The following is a 24,700-nucleotide window of genomic DNA, read 5'->3' as shown; positions in this document are numbered from 1 at the left end:
CATTGTCAACTATTCTTCCAAACTTAAGCCACCATTCATCTACATACTCCTGCACACAGTGACATGTTTCAAGTTCCTCTTTGGGATATGATGCTACTTCTGCTGTACCTATTTCACTGCACATGTATGTTTTTCTACTTGTTTTAGCTACCCTTTGTATTTTAGTAATCATTGTTGCTACAATTGCCTAATGGTCACTGACATTAGTTTCAAACTGGACATGCTCTAAGTGACCAGATCTATTTATTGCCACCGTATTTACTCGGATCTAAGCCGCACTAGAATCTAAACCGCACCTGAAAAATGAGACTCGAAACCAAAGAAAAAAAAAAAAAAAAATCCCGAATCTAAGCCGCACCTGAAATTTGTGACTCGAAATTCAAGGGGAGAGAAAAGTTTTAGGCCGCATCTCCAAATCGAAACAAAGTTTGTCCATTGTAATATGAGACACAATTTAGGTCGAACGAATGACGATACAGCTACAGTAGTTTGGTTCGAGTTGTAAGCTTAGCAGTTAAGCTTTACCAGGTAGCCATTGCTATGTGTCAGGCGCTCTGTCCGTATTTATACGGGAACCCTGCCTTTTTCACGTGCTTTGTCTGGTTTGAATTTATTGCTTATTTTTCTTTGATCTGATAAGTGCCGTTCTCATTGTTATAGGGGTTTACATCGCTAAGCTGAAAATGCATTACTGTACTGTGTCCTGCATTGTTTGTCACATTCTGATAATGTGTGTTTAAGGCCTGTCACTGCTCGCACCATGGCTTGCTTTTGTGCACACTACCGCCGCCTTTTTTTTTAAAAAAAAAAAAAAAAAAAAAAGGTGGAAGAAAGAGAGGAATCATCTCATTAGTGAAAGAATGGCAAGAGACTGCTATTTGTTGTTACTTACACTTCTGCTTTGTTTGATAATGATCAACAAGAACCAAATAATAGACTGCGTATGACAGAAGATGTTCTAAATGAGAGTTTAGCGAAAAATTTTCTCTGTTTGAAAATCTTTGCAGACGCCTCTTTAGTACATTACATTCTGCACAGAAATTAGAGTCATTTTAGATTTAAAAATCTAGTCAACTGCCGTGCTTCATTTCTAACTGTATCACTATTAGGCATAAGAGTAATACGAATATAAACATGACATGATATGTATATTCTTCCGCGTTTGCTGTTGTCTCACTCTAGTTTCGTAGTTTATTAGGCAGACAGGATTTAAATGAGATAGCAGCAAACATGAAAGAATACATGGCAAAATGTTTATATTCGTATTATTCTTATGGTGAAGAGAATAATGCATGTGATTCACAATTCATAAAAGTTCCTATTAGGAACCATCTCTTCTCACAGATAGGAAAGAATTCAGAACATATAGTTGACCATATTAACAAACATCCCAAACAGTCTTGCCAGTCAGATTTTCATAGTACATTGAAATTCTGCTACATTCAAAGATGAACAATACGGAATTTGTATTTACTTCGTTGGACAATGTATGAAAATGCAGTGTTCGAAACTTGGGGCGGAGAAGAAAGCTCGTCTTCCACCTTTTCTTCTTTAAATTTATTTACTGACACAGAGGTTTTGGCACCAGTATTTATCTTTGTGCCTGCAAAGCATGCCTGTGTAGCGCTACATATATTCAACAGCAGAAGTTAATTGTGGCGGCACTTACCAACATTTCTCAGAACTTCCACTTACTTTGCACTCGATTCTAAGCCGCAGGTGGTCTTTTGGAGTACAAAAACCGGAAAAAAAGTGCGGCTTAGATTTGAGTAAATGTGGTAGATTTAATGTACTTCAAGACCTGCCTGGAAGCCTTGTGTGCTGAAACCTCACTTCTAGGATGCAGAGGTGTGCTGGCCCCAGATCAAGCCCACCAGCAGATTAACAATGAGGGTCAGTGAGGATGTGGTTTTTAGATGGTTTCCCACATCCTACTAGGTTAATACTGGGCAGGTATCCAAATTCCACATCAGTTACATGATTCACAAACATTTAGAAAACTCTTGTTCACTTTCACATGAATAACACTACAGACAGACAGTTGGGGTGCACATATTTCGTCTGGGGGTGGGATAGGGGGGAGGGAAGGAGGTGAAGTAACAGTATGGTGACAGGAAGGGCATTCAGCCACCCCTTAAATTGACCATGACAAAACTGTTCGAACTATGCCAACCCTGCACCGATGTGATACAAAGGCAGAAGAAAAAGAAGATCTAGCTAATGCATTTCCACCACGATTGGGCTTCTGAACTATTGTAAGCAGAATTGAGGGGAGGCACGTAGTATTATTTTGCAGGATGCCTCATCACGCCCACCACTTACAAGACTGTAGTTACCCATATTGGCTGCTGGATGATAATAATTGCCTTCTGCAGCAGATTACATCCTGTATCCTCAGTGACTGCTGAATGCTATCTTCAACATGTTGAATGAGCCTTCCAGGCATACAAATTATTATATAAGAATATACAGCCTATAGTTGCAGGTTAACTTTATCGTTTACCTAGGTTTCAACGTTAGTAATAATGTCTTCTTCAGAACCTGCAAAAAGTTAATATTATAATGTGCTAGTAAATTATATTGGATATGGTCATCGTACAGGATGCAACGCATAGTACTTACATAAAATATTATTTAAATGTTTGCCTAAAACAAGCGATGTCCTAAGTCAACTTTACAAAACTTGATGCATAACCATAAGGTTTTGTCACATCTATTAAACAAGCTGTAGCAAATTCACTTTAATCCCATTGTATGGGCCTCGTCATGTGACTAGAGACTGCGGACCGCGAGGGCTTAGCGGTCTGCCTCACAGAGGGCGGTGCGCATGCACGAGACGTATAGAATCAAACTCTTATTACACATGCGTCAGATAACATTTTTGCTATGAATTAATTTTATACTTTACTATTGTAAGTTAATTACAGTATCCAGCATGACTACATTTTACATTCTACTACAGAGCCTTATAAACTGACCAACAAATCTCGTATGAACATCTGTAGGAAAGGTTCTATTATTACGATAAAGTTAAGCTGCAACTGTAGGCTGTATACTCTTATATAAACAATATCAGTTGCTGTCGCCACATAAAAATGTTAAAAAATACAAATTATTGACAGTATTTTCAAACTGCTAAAAATTAAAAGACCCCTCCCCTTTTGCACTTGCTTCTCCCTGTCAAGGGACACAACAGGCTTCCCAACAGGTAATGTGTGCCTCACAGGCTCAGTTCTACTTTCAGTGGACGACATCACCCCTGAGTTTTTACTGATCCCTGCCTCCTCTGTGCAGAGCCCCTACACCTGCCAATGACACCTCCCGCAGTAAAGTGGACAAGTAGTAATAGGTACTGTACCTCTTTTAGAGGGCACGGTATCCGCAGGAGAAGATAGTACTTGAGGTACCTTAGGTATTTCTGTTACATGTCTTTAAGTTACCTTCCAAACACACACATTCACAACAGCTTCCAGCTGCTTACAAACAGCAAGTAACTCCTACTGTGCTACAGAGTGTGTTGTGCCTGATGCAATGTTTACCTGAACACTAAACAAATTACTTTAAATAAATTCTGCTGATTCTCTTTTAATTCTTGCATCTGTTATGCCACAAGTATTAACAATTTACATGAGGACTCAAGCGACTGTTACCCCCATAAAGAGATTTCCTGTTAGAAGAAGAGAAAAATGTTGGATAAAATTTTTGAATCCCTGAGGCTAGTTGGAACTTCGAGGCTGGATTTTTTTATATTTAAAAAAAAATTGATAATATATTCACTAATAAACCTTAAAACAGCAGAAATTTATGACAATATTATGAGAAGGAAAGTTGCTACTCACCATATAGTGGCGATGCTGAGTCGCAGATAGGCACAACAAAAAGATTTTTACACTTAAAGCTTTCGGCCAGTGGCCTTTGTCAACAATAGCCACACATGTGCATGCACACACACACACACACACAAATGCAACTCACACACATGACTGCAGTCTCAGGCAACTGAAACCACACTGCCTGACAAATGCAAACAATATGTATTATTGTCCGAGAGGGGAAACCAAATATATAACAATTTGTCAATTCTAATATGCACAGGACATAGTCGACTTCATAAAACCTTTTTTTATATTGCAATCATACACTGTCAGATATTACCCACAACAAACTGTCAATAAGCAGAAAAAGATAGAAATATTGCACTAATTATGTGATTATGTGAATATTTGAATATTTACACTGCAGTTAAGGATAAAGTTTCCAAATCAGATAGCGCTGCTGAATCTTGTAGAATGTGCAAATATATCTTGTAATCATCGAGTTATTATCAAACACATTATGTATGTCACTTGGACACTTCTGAAAATTCTCAAAAATGTACCTTTTTTTGCTTACATCAACACTGAAATGAGGCAGAATAATGGTCTGCATAAGGACAGTATTGCCAAAATTTTGTAAAGCATGAATGTAGACTACATCTGATGATATAGTGGGAAATACATTTTCTGCAACACTAATTGTTTGAAAATACATACTATACAATGACATGTGCACAAGTTTTGATACATTCAATGAAATATGATGGGGAAACAACATGAAAAGCACAGTTAAATTCTACAAAAATGTTTGGATCTAGATTTTTGAAGAGATCTCTCTAACACCCATGAAATCAGTTGTACACAAATCAAATACTGAAATTCATCTTATACAGTTACGTAAAGGTATGGATTCCCACTTAGCTGGTTTTGTGCGAACCTTCCACACCAGTGTTTCAAAGATGAGCATTTAGTATCAGATTATTCCACTAAAAAAATCAAATATTGTGGAGCACAATGAAGTACGGGGAAAGATATTTTTGGTAAAAGTTACAATTAGCTCATCCAAGAGAACAAAACTACTCTTTCTAATGGATCGACCATCCAGAGAAAGCATTGTTACAAAGCTAAGACTAGTACCTCATGATTTGCTTTTAATTCATTCGTATCACAATTTGATATACTCATTGTATGAAGTTAAAAGAGAGCTGCAATTTTTTTTTCCTAGAACAGCTCAGTCTGATCTCTGTTATAAAAGTTGCAAGGCTTTTTTTCAGACCATCTATATGTTTCTTTACATTTGTTCTGAGAGTCATCATGTCCTCCATGTTAAGCATCACCTCCATTACAGCTACAATCATTACAAGAACTGGATGTCTCTTGAGGAAAATTTTCACTGTAAACATATCAGAAGTCTTTCAATATTTCTGCATCCTGAAATAACCTAGGAGAGCAAGTGTGCAACTAGGTCACTCAGAGCATAATGACGCAGCTGATGCTAGACAGTGCCACTCAAAAATATGAAAAATCACATTTTACACATTACAATTGTTCATAATATATTTTAGCAAAAGTAAATCTTACTTAAATTTTGCCCTAAGATACAGTTGACAATCTCAAAAACCCTATCCACAACTTCCAGAAAAATACTGTCATCCTCTCAATGATTTCCAAACCCCTAGCCCACTCCCATCCCATAACAATGTCACAGTCCCTCTATTGTTTTTCCATTTTGCCATATTTCATTCATAGTAGCCTTTTCCAACCTCTTCCTCTTAACCTGATCCTCCCCTTCCCCATGTATATTTTTTTCTCTATACTTCACCTAGCAGTTCCCTACCTCGCAGCCTGACATGGTGGCTGTCACCACCCCTCCAACACCCATATGCTCCCCACTTGCATTTCCTATTCACTCCCTTTCCTGCTGGTTCTTCCAAGACCCTTCCAGTTTCATGTTAGACACTCATGAAGATTGCTAATAACTTCAGTCAAGCTGCATCACCAGGAGAAGTTAATGACCATGTTTATATGAGTTGAGCATGTGTGTTAGTTGTCTTTGAAGGCCTTTGTATTAAAGCTAATCTATTATTTTATCCTACATGCTTGTCTGTTGTTCAGTGACTCTTCTATATGATGAGTAGTGTTCCATCCAGATACACATATATTATTCTTAATAATTACGTCATTCAACTGGAACTTGCCATCATCATACAACAACAGCAAGAGACAACCATATGCTAAAAAGAATATTACAATGAAGGTCACTTTACCTCTGGACATCCACTACAAGTTTTTGTCTTGCACTCAGGAACACCATTCAACTTGCAAACACATGTTTCACATTTCTCGGTCTCATATATTTTACCAGTGGCGTAACTGCAATACAAAATTACTGGTAAACACATTAATTCTGATAAGACAAATCAAAGATATTCATTATTTAGACTACTATGCAATACATTAAAGTCATATAGTGACCAGTATAATTTTTCTCAAAATTTATTGTTACAATAAGTACACTTATGGCTTGTATGTGGCCCAGATGGACAACTAGAATAGTACCACAAAAATTAAGTCAAAGAATAACTTTCTTACACATTGAAAGTATACTGTATAGTGGAATCTGAGAAGGGAATAATATATGTGAGGATGGAGGGGGTGGGGGGAACAGCATCATTTCAGTCAGTTCAACTGCAGTATTTTTGTTCTGTGTAAGTCTGGTGGTTAGAGACCAAAAGAATGCTTAGGAATGTGTAGCTCCTTTGAGAAATATGCTATGTTGGTGCTTGAGATGATGGGAAACTGATACATACAAATGGTCTGACTTTCAACTGACTGGACACTTAGTATTACACCCATATCAAAGTAGATTGATTGCATTGGAGACTAAATCACGCAAGCAACAATATCCTTACGGAAAAGATATTGATGTAGTTTGAGTACTTGTATTTAAATCTACACAGGCTGGATAGAGATTAAATGATAATGAAACATACAGCAGAAATAAAACATAGCTTTGAGTAATATTATATTGACAAAACAAACTTCAATACTATCTTATGATCACATAAACATCTGAAGTCAGTTTCCAATGACCTCAAAAAGAACATATTGATCATTAAAACTGGAAAAAAAAATAAAATAAAATAAAATAAAATTAAATTAAATTAAATTATCCGGTCACTGAGTAATCTTCCAGCATGGCAAGATGATATCAATTTTAGACAAAAGATATGAATAATGTCGTTTGAGCTGTTCATGGGATTTGCGGCCACCATAACTATTTAGAATGAATTTTCCTTTTTACCTAAAGTGACAAGCTGTGGGGAAGGAAAATAAAGTAAGAATAATGGTTTGAGGTGTACCTTCCCCCTGAGAGACAATGATAATAGTCAGTAGCTTTCCTGTTTGATGTGTTACTACAGTCTAATAAGAAAATTGACTCTTTACAAAAGAACACTTTCACTGATCATGTTTTCAAATAAAAGGAAAGCATTTATGACACTAATAAAGTAAGTATTTTGACATTTGTTACTGTTTTTTGGACAATTAACTTACAAAGCCAGCTAAGTAATGACAATATGAATCATATTTGACTAATTATCAGGTTGTACATGATAAAGAAAGGGACTAATTGTGTAAAATGAGAACTCAGTATAATTTAAATACAGTAACAATTCAGGAAAGGCAATGCAAGGCAGATAATAAACGAATTTTATTCATAGAAAGATGGTTTTTATGGAGTCACAGTCTCAGCTATAAATACATTGAAATATTTTATTAAGCATGCAAATAAATTTTTACACTGCAGCAGAGTGTGCACTGGAGTAAGTGATGCCGTGAGTGCAGGCTGTGTATTTACATGTATAGGTAAGTCAGTAGAGCATTTATTCACGGAAGGCAAAATCTCCTGGTTCATGTCTTGGTCCACTGCAGTTTTGTATTGCCAAGAATTTTCAGTTCTTAAGTTGTTTGGAGACTGTAAGTTGGGTTTTAAAACACTACAGAAGACAATAATTTAATTATTAATAGTTTTTAAATATTTTGGGTGATTTTGCATTCACTTATTTCACTTAACAGGGGAGATATGTAGGCTGACAAGTCTCTCACAGCATCTCTCACAAATGCTTCTGCCGCTCATTGATGCTCAGTTTAGTTTAAGACCTTGATTCTGCATGCACCACAATGTCAGATGAAGGTGATCATTCACACTTGATACAGCAGTAGAAATGTACTTCATGCTGTGCAGTAAATATGGACATAATAATATGTGTAACATCACACACGTCAGACAAAGGCAGTGCTGTGGGAACAACAGTCATGTGAAGTTCCATAGCAGACAAACAAAAGGCCTCTCAGGAGCGAATTCTTTTGTAGCTGCTATTATCTGGCTTTGTCTCTATCAAAGAACTACGACCAGCACTGTGATTTACCCTGACTAATTTAGGTTTGAAGTGCTTCAACTTATGAATGTGTTATTCCCATCATTGCTAAGCTTAAAGGAACTTTACTTACTATCATACACAGAATAGATGTGCACAGTGAATCAGTAATGATTGGAATTATATCAGTTTCAATCATGAACTATCACATATAAATTTCTATCTGGAACTTTGGCTATTATTAATGTCCATTAAAAACTATTACTATTTGGTGTCCTGGAGCAATGATCAAATTTTAATCTGTTGCTACAGAAGTTTATGTGTTCAGTAGATGCTGCTGGTTCTAAAGTCAGGATTACAACAGGCTGGTGCTTAGATACAACTGAATGTCATCAGCATATAAGTGGTAGCTATAAACATGTAGCACAGATGAAATATCATTTATATATAGTACAAAAGGCAATCAGCTTGGGACAGAACCTTGGGTGACTACAGTGAGCGCATGTTCCCATGATGACTTCTCTAACAGAGACAAGGACATGACTGATTCCCTTACCATCCTTCTCTAATCCAAGCTTGTGCTCCATCTCTAACAATCTCACTCTTGACAGGATATGTTAAGCTTTAATCTTCATTCATTTTCCTTTGAAGCGCAATACTGCAGTTTGAGAAATTTTGTTGTTTCATCTTCACAGATAATATATTGAAATCAGCAGTGTCAGAAACCTTATTGAAATCGAGCAGTGTTACAATGCTTGCTTCACCACACTCATTCATGGCATGTTTGATGTTGGCAGTCACTTTAATTAATGAAGTTGAGGTGCTATCATGTTTTTGGAAGCCTCATTGATATTTATACAGGATAGTACAAGTTTCAGGGTATCCATCAGTTGTTCATTACCAATAAACTCTAAGGCTTTACCTACTGTGAGTGACATGTAGTTCAGCCTATACTTGCCTAGTGATTATGGGTGATTATTCATTAGTATCGGTTGCATAACAGTTTGCTCCTACTCAATAGTATATGCACCACTAATAACAGAGAGACATAAGATGTCTGTGAGAACTGAAATTACAATATCAGCAGCACTTTTTATCATATTTATACTCATTCCATCATTACCTACTGCCTCAGACCGGATTATCATGACTGCTTTATGTACTGGGCGTGTAGAAACAACTTTTTAGAAAATCGTACCTGTCAGGAAATTGCTATGTAGTGTGTGAAAATTTATTGTAACTTGAGAGCTGACTGCAGTTCAGAGAAAATCATTTAATTTCTCTATAGCAGCCTGAAAAGCAGGATCACATTTTGCCTTTCCTAAATCAGAGATATATTGTTTTTTCACAGAGCTACAGTATTTGACTCACTGTGTACAACATAGCAGGAATGCCTGACTTTGGTGCTGTGCAGATTTTACTTTGTTTGTTCCACAGCTTCCTGTATACTTAATAAAATTCAGATGTTAAATTTCATATGAACCGTCTATGTGGAGAATCTCATTTATTAATTTGGCATAATTCCATAGTCAGCCATGGACCGGTAGCTTTCTTTACTTTAACAGAATGTGGAAGGCCATGTTTTTCATAAAGTGCGATATGTCTGCTACTGAATTCCTGGACTTTAGCACTTAAGGTCAGATTATAGCTTACATCCTGCCATTGAATATCAAACCTACATAGTTCTTTGGTAGGGCATCATGGTTAATATACACTCCTGGAAATGGAAAAAAGAACACATTGACACCGGTGTGTCAGACCCACCATACTTGCTCCGGACACTGCGAGAGGGCTGTACAAGCAATGATCACACGCACGGCACAGCGGACACACCAGGACCCGCGGTGTTGACCGTCGAATGGCGCTAGCTGCGCAGCATTTGTGCACCGCCGCCTTCAGTGTCAGCCAGTTTGCCATGGCATATGGAGCTCCATCGCAGTCTTTAACACTGGTAGCATGCCGCGACAGCGTGGACGTGAACCGTATAGTGGGCATGCGGGAGGCCGGGTGGACGTACCGCCGAATTGCTCAACACGTGGGGCGTGAGGTCTCCACAGTACATCGATGTTGTCGCCAGTGGTCGGCGGAAGGTGCATGTGCCCGTCGACCTGGGACCGGACCGCAGCGACGCACGGATGCACGCCAAGACCGTAGGATCCTACGCAGTGCCGTAGGGGACCGCACCACCACTTCCCAGCAAATTAGGGACACTGTTGCTCCTGGGGTATCGGCGAGGACCATTCACAACCGTCTCCATGAAGCTGGGCTACGGTCCCGCACACCGTTAGGCCGTCTTCCGCTCACGCCCCAACATCGTGCAGCCCGCCTCCAGTGGTGTCGCGACAGGCGTGAATGGAGGGACGAATGGAGACGTGTCGTCTTCAGCGATGAGAGTCGCTTCTGCCTTGGTGCCAATGATGGTCGTATGCGTGTTTGGCGCCGTGCAGGTGAGCGCCACAATCAGGACTGCATACGACCGAGGCACACAGGGCCAACACCCGGCATCATGGTGTGGGGAGCGATCTCCTACACTGGCCGTACACACTGGTGATCGTCGAGGGGACACTGAATAGTGCACGGTACATCCAAACCGTCATCGAACCCATCGTTCTACCATTCCCAGACCGGCAAGGGAACTTGCTGTTCCAACAGGACAATGCACGTCCGCATGTATCCCGTGCCACCCAACGTGCTCTAGAAGGTGTAAGTCAACTACCCTGGCCAGCAAGATCTCCGGATCTGTCCCCCATTGAGCATGTTTGGGACTGGATGAAGCGTCGTCTCACGCGGTCTGCACGTCCAGCACGAACGCTGGTCCAACTGAGGCGCCAGGTGGAAATGGCATGGCAAGCCGTTCCACAGGACTACATCCAGCATCTCTACGATCGTCTTCATGGGAGAATAGCAGCCTGCATTGCTGCGAAAGGTGGATATACACTGTACTAGTGCCGACATTGTGCATGCTCTGTTGCCTGTGTCTATGTGCCTGTGGTTCTGTCAGTGTGATCATGTGATGTATCTGACCCCAGGAATGTGTCAATAAAGTTTCCCCTTCCTGGGACAATGAATTCACGGTGTTCTTATTTCAATTTCCAGGAGTGTATTTTAAGTTTCTATAGGGAAGTAGGTTAGGTTTTTCTCTGGTTGTCTGTGTGGAGTACATTAAAAATATGGTTTCATGGGTAAAAAGGCCTGGATGAGAAGTCTGACTGACACAAATCACTTTATGTGGCCTCTTTATTGCAGCTATATCAATTAGGGTGTAGGTATGTGATCCAGAGGTGTAACATGCACATCATTAGAGTCATCTTATATTCCATGCAAAATGAGAGTTTTGCTGCACGTCTGTATTTGTGTCTCCCATAATGATTACATATTTGAACTGTGACACTAGCAAGGACAAGGCTGATTGGAAGGGTGATACCACAGTGATTCTGGATGGTTTATACATTGCTCTGACTAAAATTTTATGACTACATACATTTATTTTGAGAAACCAGAAGTCTGCTCCTCTTTCACCATTTGCATCTGACATACTTACTATCTTCAGTTTTAAATCACAGCAAACATATAAAACTCCACCACTGCTACAATGAGGTATGCAATCAACTTTTAGAAGTGTATAATCTGTAAGATGAAACAATTGAAACTCGGGATAGAATATCAACAATGTAAGGAAAAGATAGACTGCTACTTACCATAAAGACAACATGTTAAGTTGCAGACAGGCACAGTTAGACACTTACACATTAGCTTTCCACAACAGCCTTCATCAGAAAGAGAAAGAAAGAGAAACAAACACAAACACAAACACACATACACACACACACACACACACACACACACACATTTTTATTTACACAAGCAAGCACACCTCACTCACACATGATTGTCATCTCCAGCATCTCAAACCAGAACGCAGCTGTCATGTGGAATGGAAGCAGCAACCTGGAGGGGGCGGGGAAGGCAAAGGAACAGAAGTATAAGGGTGAGAGGATGGAAGAGTGCTGTCTGGCAGAGTGAGCAGGTACTGGACTGCCAACAGGTGCAGTGTTGGTAGGCTGTGGGGCCGGGAGTTTGAGAGGGAGAACAGAGCGAAAAAGGAAAGGAGTGGGTAAAGATGGGCAGGTGTGTCTGTAGAGGGTGACACACAAAGAGGGTGGGAGACAAGAATAAGGTGGGGGTCATATGACAGAGGGTGTGGGAAGTGTTAGGTGGAGGGTGTGGTGATAGTATACCACCACAGGTTGAGGCTGGGATAATTTTGGGAGCAGTTCAGAAAAGCTGGTGGTGGACAATCCAGATTGCTTGGGTACTGAAGCAGCCATTGAAATAAAGCACCTTATGTTCAGCTGCATGTTGTGCCACAGGGTGATCTACTTTGCTCTTGGTCACAGTTTAGCGACACAGCCATGGGCACCCGCATAGTGCCCTCCAACGCAAACCTGTTTATGTGTTATCTAGAGGAGACCTTCCTGGCCTCCCAAAATCTGACTCAAGTTCACTGATGACTCAGAGCAAAGACATATATCTTCATTCCTTCACAACCTCAACACCTTCTCTCTCATCTGCTTCATCTGGTCCTCTTCAACTCAGCATGCCAGCTTCCTGACCTCTCTGACAGCTCGATCCACACCTCTGACCATATTAAACCCACCAATCACTAATAATACCTGCATTGTAACAACTGTCATTCCTTCCACCCCAAAAAGTCCCCCCCCCCCCCTTTACACCTCCCTTACAACCTGGCCAGCTTGGAGCAGAGTATCTGCAGGGACAAGAACACCCCTGCCCAGTATGCTGAAGGTCTCACCAACGCCTTCACAGGCAGGAACTATACCCCAGACTTAGTCCACAAACAGATCTCCCATGCCATTTCCCTTCACATCTCAAATCCCACCGCCCCAAGAACCAGCCATAAAGGAGTGCCAGTTCATCAGCCAGTACCAACCCAGACTGGAACAACTGAACCACATCCTCTGTCAGGGCTTTGATTACTTATCATCGTGCCATGAAATGAGGGACATCCTACCCAAGACCTTTCCTACCCCTTCTAAAATGGTATTTCATTGCCTACAAAACCTCCACAAAATCCTAGTCCATCCCTATGCCACTTCCAATCCCAACCACTTGCCGCAAGGACCATATCCCTGTGAAGACCCAGGTGCAAGAACTGCCCAACCCACATTCTCAGCACTTCCTGTTCTAGTCTTGTCACAGGCTCATCCTAGCAATCAGAGGCGACGCCACCTGTGAAAGCAGCCATGCCACATAACAGCTCTGCTGCAATCACTGCACAGATGTTTATATTAGTATGGCTACCAACCAGCTGTCAACCAGGATGAAAGGCAACCTCTAAACTGTGGCCAAGAGCAGAGTAGACTACCCATGGAACTACATGCAGCTGAACATAACATGCTTGATTTCCATGGCTGCTTCACTACCAGAGCCATCTGGATTCTCCCCTTCAGCAACAGCTTTTCTGAAGTGCGAAAATGGGATATAGCCTTATAACACACTCTCTGCTCCTGGAATCATTACAGTTGATGTCAACCTGTGGTATATTGTCCACACACCCTCCACCTATCAGTTTACACCCCTCCGTCCTGTCATATCCGCCATATTCTCACCTCCCACCATATTAGTGTACCACCCTCTGCCAACACACTTGTCCACCTTCCCATGCTCCTTTCTTTTTCGCTCCATTTCCATTCCCCCTCCTCCTCCTCCTCCTCCTCTGATCTACTAGAGATGATGGTTATGTGTGAGTGAGGTGTGCTTGGCTGTATGAATGAATGTGTGTAAGTTTCTCTTTCTTGTTCTTTTTCTGATGAAGGCTGCAGCCAAAACTAATGGACCGAGCGAGGTGGCGCAGTGGTTAGACACTGGACTCGCATTCGGGAGGACGACGGTTCAATCCCGCGTCCGGCCATCCTGATTTAGGTTTTCCACGATTTCCCTAAATCGCTCCAGGCAAATGCCGGGATGGTTCCTTTCAAAGGGCACGGCCGACTTCCTTCCCCGTCCTTCCCTAATCCGATGAGACCGATGACCATGCTGTCTGGTCTCCTTCCCCCAAACAACCAACCAACCAAAACTAATGTGTAAGTGTCTTTTAATTGCACCTGTCTGCAACTCAACATATCATCTTTATGGCAAATATGAGTCTATATTTTCCTTACATTATTAGTCTGTAAGATGAATAGAGTCCAAGGGGAAGTTTAGTTTGAACTATGTCTCTGACATTTTGTGATCTTGACAATGCCTTTGACTATGTGGATCAGAAAATTATGATTGGCAAACAAGAGTGTTGTGAATTGTGTCTAGTTACAGACTTGCATGTATGGATGGAATTTTACATTCATGGCAGAAAGTAGAGGTTTACACTGCCAGACTGTCACAGGTATAGAAACATTGCCAGACTGTCACAGGTATAGAGCTGACCTCACAATGTGAGAATACAAGATGTAGGATCCTACAAGGATCGCTACTGGGTTCACTCTTGTCCTTAAATTACATAAACAATCTTCCAATGACTTTAATTAAAAAGCTGTAATTTTTGATTATGACACAAGGATACTAATCACAGGTGCAAACTCAGATTTACAAAACACAACTCAGATGGTAGTTTAGTAAGCCTACAAATGCTTCAGATCCACCAATTTAAGTCTTAATCACACAAAGCCTCATGCTATACAATTTCAAACAAAAATAGCCAGCTAGCACCAGAATCGTACACCAATGCTGATGCACTAAATAAAACATCCTCTGTGAAATTCCCTGGTGCCCAGCTGGATAAACAAGTTAAAACAGAGCTAACATATAAATAAATGAACTAAGCATCTCAGTTCAGCATGTTTTGCTGTTATAAGCATTTCCCATTGTATTGACCCATAGAAAAGAGTTTTGGTTTATTTTACACATGTTTTCTCATGGAATTATCTTCTGGGGAAGTACACCTAAAGTAAGTAAAGTGTTTGTTCAACATAAACAGGCAGGAAGAATGTTATGTAAAGCAGATAACAATACATCTTAAAGTAGTCTTTTTAAGGATCTTGGACTTCCCACACTCACTTTCTAATATATTTGCTCCTTAATGGTTTTTGTTGGTAACAATGAAAAAGAGTTTCAGCTGAATTTTGATGTACACAATAAAAAAAAAGAGCCAAAAATAACTTTTATGTAGCATTTGCCTCATTGTGTAGGTCTCAGAGGCAAGTTGTGTAACCCAGTGCAGATTATTCAGCAACTTAACAACTTCCCATTTAACACAAAGCAAGAGATTGTAAACCCCAACCAGTTCAAAACAAAATTGAAAACATACTTCATTAGCCATTCTTTTCACAAATTATCTGAATTAGTAGAATCACATAGCAAATTTCCTTGATTAAATTTAGCGGTCATAAACATGGATATAACTAAGGAGTTGATGGATAGTCTATTGTTAATATAGTACACAAATTAAGTTTTTATGATTTGCTTGTTGTTGTTGTCGTGGTCTTCAGTCAAAAGGCTGGTTTGCTGCAGCTCTCCATGCTAGATGGCGGCGATTGAGAAGTTTAGTGAATTTGTGCCTCCAGTTATTTCGAATTTTCAAATGTTATCCGGCATCAATAGCAAGAAGATGATCAACAAAAGTGCTTCGCAAAGTTTCAAGTCTAGTGCCACGCAAAAAACCTGCAGTGAAAAATCATCCAAATCAAAATGTAAGTGTGTAACATGTGAAGTCCATCCTGACAAAGCAAAACTAGTTGAAACTATTAATTCGTTGCAAGAAATTGTGCGCAGATCCTTGGCAGAAAACAGAGTGTTATCTGATAGAATCAAATGTCTTGAAAATGATCATGGAAAACTAAAAACCGCCGAGCAGGGCATAAGTGAATTCGACAGAAATAAAGTGTACACAGTAACCGATGACTCCGTCGCCATTTCAAGTTTTCCAACACATTCTGGGTGTACCGGTAACGCTAACCATAGCACAATCATTTCGTCAGCTTTAGTAATAAATTCTCCTGCCGTGCTCCAAAAAATGGTAGGCCTATCTACAAAAGATCAAATCATGCACCATCTGAAAGAAAAGCCTGTTATTAAGCAAAATGTGGAACCTACACAACAGAGTCTGTGTAAAATAAAGTGTGCAGATATCGTAAATAGTGTTTCTTCTTCAGAAATAGCTCAAAAAAACAAATTCGCTATCCTACTACAAAACGATGGTCATTGTGAAAAACAAACTTCTGCTACATACAATAAATTTGCTCCCAAGACCGCAAAGTTAACACAGGTTCATAGTTATCAAAAAAGGTTACCGAATGTGCAAAAACAGAATATATCTACACAGCAAAAACACGTTTCAAAACCTTCTAGCCCCAAAACTGTGAGGAACAAAAAAATTTGTGTGCTTGGTGACAGTCATGGACGTGGAATTTCAGCACTATTGAAAGATAAATGTAATTTAATGGTAACAGGTTTTGTGAAGCCAGGAGCGCAGTTTTGTGAGGTAAATACACTAACAAACTCTACTGATGTATCTCACTTAAGTAATTGTGATTTTGTCGTGCATCTAGGTGGTTCAAACAATATATGTAGGAATCAAACAAAAGGGTTTGCAAAAGAAATGAAGGAATGCTTAAACAACCTATTACATACAAATGTACTCGTTGTTAACATTCCTCATCGTTATGATTTGCCTTCCTGGTTCTGTGTCAACCAAGAAATTTGCATTGCAAACAAACTGATATCAGAAATATGTTCTACATTTCATAACGTAGAGATGATTGATACATACAATTTAGGAAGAAGATTTCATACAGCTCATGGACTACATTTAAATATGTTAGGAAAAGACCAAATAGTAGAAAAACTCCGAAATCATATCCTGAAGAAATCAGCCCCGAAGTATCAAGATCACCAAACAACCACAAATTACAAAATGGTTTAGGCCAAAAACAGAAGCTTTGATGGAAGCAGAACTGTGTCAACCACTCAAAACCATATCTGCTACTGAAAATTGCGTGCAAGAAGCCACACACAAAAATAAAATATCGGCCAATTTTTTAGGGTAACTGCTGTGTCAGAAATACCTTTAGAAAAGAAATTAATTAAACCCTTAACTGAAAAGTCACAAAGTCCATCATTTCTTGTATTACACCATAATGTCCAGTCATTCAGAAATAAGATTCAAATGCTGGAAGCGTTACTTCAGTCTCAAATAAATCCAGATGTAATATGTATTACCGAACACTGGCTGTCTAAAGAAGAAATTCAGTCAACCTCTATTCCAAGGTACTCATTAACAAGCTTCTATTGTAGGAATTTCTCCACACATGGCGGTACTGCTATATTTGTAAAGGACCAGATAAAATTCAGTGAGGTAGGCCTAAATGAACAGATTGCATTATCTGAAGATAAGGAATTTGAGCTTTCTATGGTTAAGCTGCCTGAACTAAACTATATAATTATAAATGTATACAGAGCACCAAGTAGTAATATTCCAAATTTTATGACCAAATTAGAAGTTCTGCTGAATAGTGTCAGCTCATTAAATATGAGAATAATACCTTGTGGTGATTTTAACATTGATTTATCAAAAAACAGTAATGCTAAACTTTATTTGTTAAACATGACCAAATCCTTTAATATGATCCCCACAATACACTCTCCAACAAGATCAACAGAGCATACTGATTCAATAATTGATCAGATCTTCATAACTGATACTGGTTACAAATTCACTGGCGAAGTACTGAGCATGGGATACAGTGACCATGATGCTCAGCTACTGAGCGTTGACATGGAAAATAGTAAAATCAGCCCCAAAAAAGTATTTCAAAGAAGAAACTTTTCAGACGGCAATATTAGGATTTTTAACTTCCTATTAGATAAGGAAAATTGGGACAGTGTTTACATGCAAACAACTGTTGATAATATGTTCTTAAGCTTCCATAACACCTTCCTTTATTACTTTAATACAGCATTTCCTTTTGAAACAAAAACTTCAAGCAATCAAAATAGAAAGTCGTGGGTAACAAACGGAATCAAAATTTCTAGTGAGAGAAATAGATTTCTCCAATATTGCTCCAAAAAATACATAGTCACTGAAGAATTTTCTGACTATTGTAAAGCCTACAAAAAACTTATCTTAGAGTGATTAGACAGGCAAAACTTTTATGGAATGACAATTTCATAAGAAACTCTTCAAACAAAATGAAAGCTGTGTGGAAAGTTATTAAAAAAGAAACTTGTAGTTCAACACCTAAAAAGGAAAACATTTCTCTAACACTTAATGACACTAAGGTCACAGATCCATACACAGTTGTAAACAAGTTCAATGAATATTTCACCTCACTAGCAGAAGATCTCATTCAGGCAAACTGCAAGGTATCGTTCTTCAATTCCACCAATATGTCAAACAGCACTAATGCTACAATGTTTGTTTATGAAACAAACCCTGATGAAATTATGAACATAATAAAATTGTTACACAATAAAATCTCTAGTGGCTATGATGAAGTACCTGACCTCATATTAAAGGTATGTGCTCCCCATATAGTAAAGCCATTATCAACCATCTACAACCAATCATTAAAAACTGGCATTTTTCCAGATACTCTCAAAATAGCTAAAGTCTCACTATTACTAAAGAAAGGCTCCCCTGATTTAGTGTCAAATTATAGACCATTATCCATATTAAGCATCTTTTCAAAAATCCTGGAAAAACTTTTTTATGACAGGCTTATAAATTTCATAAAAAACCACGCACCAATCAACATTCAACAACATGGTTTTAGTAAATCTTTATCCACCCAGACAGCAATTTTTGAACTGTTGGACCACATACTGAAATCAATTGACCAACATAATATAGCTGCAGGTATTTTCTTAGATCTCTCTAAAGCCTTTGACGTACTAGATCATAAAATACTGCTTGCTAAATTGGAAAGAAGAGGAATAAGAGGTGTGGCTCACAACTGGCTATGCTCTTACCTACAAAACCACAGACAGAAGGTATCACTTCAATACGATATTAATGTATAGAATAAAATAAATAACACAGTTTTCCTCTCGGAGGAAAGAACAATAAGATATGGTGTTCCCCAGGGTTCTGTTCTAGGGCCATTACTTTTCCTCATTTACATAGATGATCTTGTTGAATGTATGAGCCCACAAAAAACTATCTTGTTTGCTGATGATACAAGCATAGTGTTGACAGGATCTAGCCCTGAATCCCTTCAGACAATATCTGATAACTCTATGAAAAAACTTTCTGAGTGGTTTAACAAAAATGGCCTAATTATTAATAGTGGGAAAACTGTATGTATCAACTTCCATCTAATTCCCACATCCAGTCAAAAAACTATCAAAGTAAAGTTAAATAATGATAAAATTGAAAATGTAAATGCAACAAAATTTTTGGGTCTGTGGGTCCAACAAAATTTAAAATGGGACACACATATAAACAACTTATCAAAGAAACTCTCATCATTGTGCTATGGGCTAAGAATACTAAAATCTACTACAAGTAAATCCACACTAATGCAAGCATACCATGCGCAGTTCCACTCATTGCTCCGCTATGGAATCATCTTTTGGGGAAATTCAACTCACAGCACAAATATATTTAAACTACAAAAAAGAGCACTGAGGATAATCTGTGGCCTCAAAAAGCTGGAATCCTGTAAATGTCAATTTATAAAACTTAATGTTCTAAGCATCCCATCCCTATTCATTCAAGAAACAATCCTATTCACCAGGGAATACCTCTCAAGAACAGGAAAATTAATCCAAAACAATGATATACACGCTCATTATACCAGAGGGCAATCTAATATCCATCAAATTTTTTCAAGGACATCATCATACCAAAAATATATAACTCATCTGGGTGTCGTATTACACAATAAAATTCCATAACAAATAAAAACTGCTCCAGATCCAATATTTAAATATAAACTAAAGGCATTTCTGACAAAGCACTGTTTCTATTCAGTGCAAGAATTCCTGGAAATGAAAAATTATAAAGTTCCTTTGTAAAATACTGTGATTAGAGTAAAACATTCTGTAGGCAAAATAATAACCTAATTTCTACTATACACAACTATGTTTCAGTTTCACTTCCCAAAATTTTTCAACTCGCTTTTTGAATGTACAAGTACTCATTCTATTAGTATTAAAACTTAGTTGTCTGTGAAATCTCAATGTTAATTTCATGTTTAATGTAATTTTTAAATGACATTGTCCTTCTGTTGTGTTTCCAGTTGACATTTTCACTATTCTGTAATCTCAGTGATTATTTGTGTAAATTTAAAGTAGCACTACATTGCCTACATGTTTCTTAGTTCCCCATGTAAATTGTTTGTATTCTCTGTATGTGAAGTTACTATATTCATCAATGAACAATTTTGTGTACATTTTTTTAAATGGCAGTCCATTGCCTATTTTTTTCCTCCAAACTACATATTTGTTAAGAAAAATGACTTGTCCTATATCATGTGTACTTTGTACAATATGTGATCCACAGGATAAATAAATAAATACAAATACAATACAATACTCTATCCTGTATAAGCCTCTTCCATGCTACTCTATCCTGTGCAAGCCTCTTCATCTCCCAGTAATTACTGTAACCTACATCCTTCTGAATCTGCTTAGTGTATTCATCTCTTGGTCTCCCTCTATGAGTTTTACCCCCCCCCCCCCCTACCCCCTTCCCCTCCCCACACACACACACTCACTTCCCTCCAGTACTAAACTGGTGATCCCTTGATGCCTCATAATATGTCCTACCAACCAATCCCTTCTTCTAGTCAAATTGTAACACAAATTTCTCTTTTCCCCACCTCTGTTCAGACCCTCCTCATTAGTTACATGATCTACCCATATAATCTTCAGCATTCTTCTGTAGATTTGATTTGCTTATCTTTTATGAATAGATGCCTTAACTAATTTCACATCCCCAAAGGCCCCCCTTCTTTATGGAATTTGGTGAATGAATGTGTAACATGATGCCTGAATAAAGCAGCACCAGCAATCACCAGGATTCATCTATTGCCAATAATGGTAAGAGAGATTGGTGATATGCTGATCACATGTCCCACAATCATAGATTGCTCCTTGTATTTATTTAGTCCTTCTAATCCTACATGTATAGAATATATACAAGGATAGTGGACATGGTTAAGTCTTTACAACATAAAGTATAGTTTGTACTGCGTACCTAGGGACTAGATACTTAAGTAATTTAGCAGAGAATCACATTTACAACAAACATTAGACACAACATATAAAGTAGAATATTCATAATGCATATTTATTTTTGTATAGCTCATATGAATCATTAGTCAAGTATTCTGTTTTTTGGTAATTAATCTTCAAACCCCAAGTTTTGTATGCTACTGCTAGTTGATTGCACATATAGTTAGCATCCTCCCCACCTTGTGCTACGACTACTTGATCATCAGCAAATAATAAATGATGTAGGTAAACTCCATCTCTTATTTCTAATCCCACACTATTACATTTACGAGACCATGTTCTAAGGCTAATATCTATATAGATTTTAAATAATGATGTTATTTGGGATCCATTTTAGAAATCGAGGGAAAATCAGAGTCAGAAATCAATAAAAGAATTAGTAGCGGACGGAAGTTGGGATGCTTAACTCAGTCTTATGGAGCAGGAATGTAATGAGCAGAACTAAAAAATCAATATACAAATCCATATTAGAGAGTGTGGTTCTGTATGGAACGGAGACCTGGACAATTAATACGAAGCACATTAAAAAATTACAAGCTCTAGAGATGGACTTTTGGAGAAGATCGGCAAGAATCTCCAGGAAAGAAAAGATAAGGTACACCGAAGTAATAAGGAGAATGGAAATAAAAGAAAGAATATATGACGTAATGGATAGGAAGAAATTACAGTGGTATGGGCATGTACGATGAATGGAGAAAACCAGAATACCAAAATTGATACTGGAGAGGGAACCGGAGGGGAGAAGAAGAAGACAACCTATGACCACCTGGCTCCAAAATGTACAGCACACAAGGAGGAGAATGGGCACAGAGGAAGAAGACACACAAGATCGAAACACCTGGAGAAATATTTTGAGATTATAGTTTAAGAACGTTTATTGTTTATATTGTAATTTCCAAGTAAATTGGAAGATACACAAGATCGAAACACCTGGAGAAATATTTTGAGATTATAGTTTAAGAACGTTTATTGTTTGTATTGTAATTTCCAAGTAAATTATTATGTTGGAGATAAGCCTCTGTAATGAGGAAAAGCTCAAAATAATAAATAATAAATAAAAATAAATATTTATTTTTGTTGTTTAGTTTCTAGGTACTCTGTCAGACTGTAAATGAAATAGTTGATTAAATATATCTTTAGCTCAGTCTTAAAACTACTGAGTTTACTTACTGATTTAATATTTTTAGGAAGATTATTGTAAATTTTTATCCCAATATACAGAGAGTTTTTTTGCCACAATGATGTTCTCACCTGCTTCATATGGAGATCAGATTTTTGTTTTGTATTGTTTGCATGTATGTCTTCATTTTTTAATAAGACATCTGGGTGTCTATCAATATATTGTTTTATTAAAACTAACGTTTCATAGATAAAAATGCAAGGAAGAGGAAGAATTGACATTTTTTAAAATATGGGTCTGCATGATTTGCTATTGTTTACCACTTTAATAATTCTTAATATTCTCTTTTTCATCCTGAAAAGTTTCATATTTGTTGTTGTATTGCCCCAGGAGATTCACGCCATATTTAGTTACAGAATCACATATGGGTAGTATACATTTAACAGGCTGGCTTTACTGCAACAACTTTTTAAGATCCTCATCATGCAGCATGTTTTGCTTAGTTTTCTTTGTAGATATTCAACGTGTGCCTCTCATTTTGTGTTGTTCTGGAGCCAGAGTCCCGGAAATTTTGTGCTGTCAACACTGTCAAGAACTCTGTCCCTTAGTTCGATTTGTATATTTGGGTGGTACCTTCCTTATAGATTGTAGAAGTTCATGTATTTCCTTTGTTTATAATTAGCTTGTTATAGCTGAACCACTGTTCTATGTTGTTCATTGTTTGGATAGCAGACTCTTTTAGTTTTTCTTCTGTTTTCCCACTAATAAAGAAGCTAGTATCATCTGCAAATTGGAGGGTAGTTTGGCAATACATGTTGTATATAAGGTCACTGACATAGAGGAGAAACAGAATTGGCCCTAATACTTATCCTTGAGGAACACTGTGTTTCACATTTTCATATTCTGAATAGTTGTAGCTGATTTTGTTATGGTCAGTACATTGCACTTCAACCACCTGTTTACATCCACATAGGTGTGTGTCCTGAGTCACTCATTGGATATACGTCTAATTCCTAATTGGTCAAGATTCTGTAATAGGGCATTATGGTCAATGATGTCAAAAGCTTTTGATAAATCAAGACACATGCCTGACACAAACTCACTCTCATCTAGGTTAGCATTTTCAGAATCTAATTATTGAATATGTGGAAAGAAGGGAAGTAAAAACAAAAATTAAAAAAATCTGCAGAAGAATACAGATCTTTTGTTGGGAACTGATATGAAACTGAATTAATACTAGATAGAAGCACATCATTATCACATCATGGGAAAAACTCAATTAAATAATGTAATTACCTATTGCACAAATAAACTAAAGATCTAAAAAAAATTGACGGAACCTTGCAAACAATTTACCACGTATAAGTTATTAAGACTGCAAACAAATCATATATAAATCCAACACTGTTCTCTTTTGTGTGACTTCATGGGTCAGTGTTAAACCAAGCTCATAAAATAAAGATCACCTGTAGTGAATTTATGTTTCATTGATGACAAAGTGCATGTGAGATAGTCAGTGAGTTAAAAAGTGACACGATGACAAGCATCTTAAAATGGGTTTGATATACAATGACACTTGAAAAATGAAATAGGAAATCTGTTTAACTGTTAATCATGTACCAGTATAATTATCTCCATAGACAGTATTTCATTTCAGTGAAGAATTATTAACTGATGTATGAAACACATTTTTCATTATTAAAAATCATTATAAGTTCTGTTACACAGAACATTTACTTACGGAATGTGTCCAACAAAACAGGGACACTGTGACCTGTTGACACACAGCTCACCATTCCACAGTGTGTTAGCACGATGGCAGTCACATGCTGAGGTGTCTTCCTGGAGCTCTAGTGGTAATCCAGGACAAGAAGGACATGGTGGTGGTGGTGGAGGGGGTGGTGTTGGTGCTGGAGTAGCTGTAATATTTGACACATGTTAAATATCTTTCAATTTACATGGCTTGTTAGGAAAAAATAGTCACTTTGACCAGATTTACTCAATTTTCAGTAAAATTCATAATATTTGCTTATAAAAAAGAGATGTCTAAATATACAGTTTGTTGGTTAATAGAAAAGAAGCTCCTATGAACATGGAAATGCATCATTGCATTGGTAGGTGGTGGTGACGAATAA

General features: G+C 38.0%; 1 protein-coding gene across 1 annotated transcript in view; it reads right to left on the bottom strand.

The window, feature by feature from the left end:
* The window catches only part of LOC126251888 (hemocytin), a 541,167-nt gene that overhangs the window by 181,294 nt on the left and 335,173 nt on the right, over window positions 1-24,700 (bottom strand). Inside the window, exons 48-49 of the mRNA XM_049952591.1 lie at window positions 24,307-24,484; window positions 6,083-6,188 (exon numbers count right to left, since the gene is read on the bottom strand). Coding sequence (XP_049808548.1) covers window positions 6,083-6,188; window positions 24,307-24,484 — 284 coding nt within the window. The remainder of the gene's footprint in view (window positions 1-6,082; window positions 6,189-24,306; window positions 24,485-24,700) is intronic.

This window comes from Schistocerca nitens, chromosome 4 (assembly GCF_023898315.1).
Source record: "Schistocerca nitens isolate TAMUIC-IGC-003100 chromosome 4, iqSchNite1.1, whole genome shotgun sequence".
NCBI lineage: Eukaryota > Metazoa > Arthropoda > Insecta > Orthoptera > Acrididae > Schistocerca > Schistocerca nitens.
This window is presented reverse-complemented; position numbering and strand designations above follow the sequence as displayed.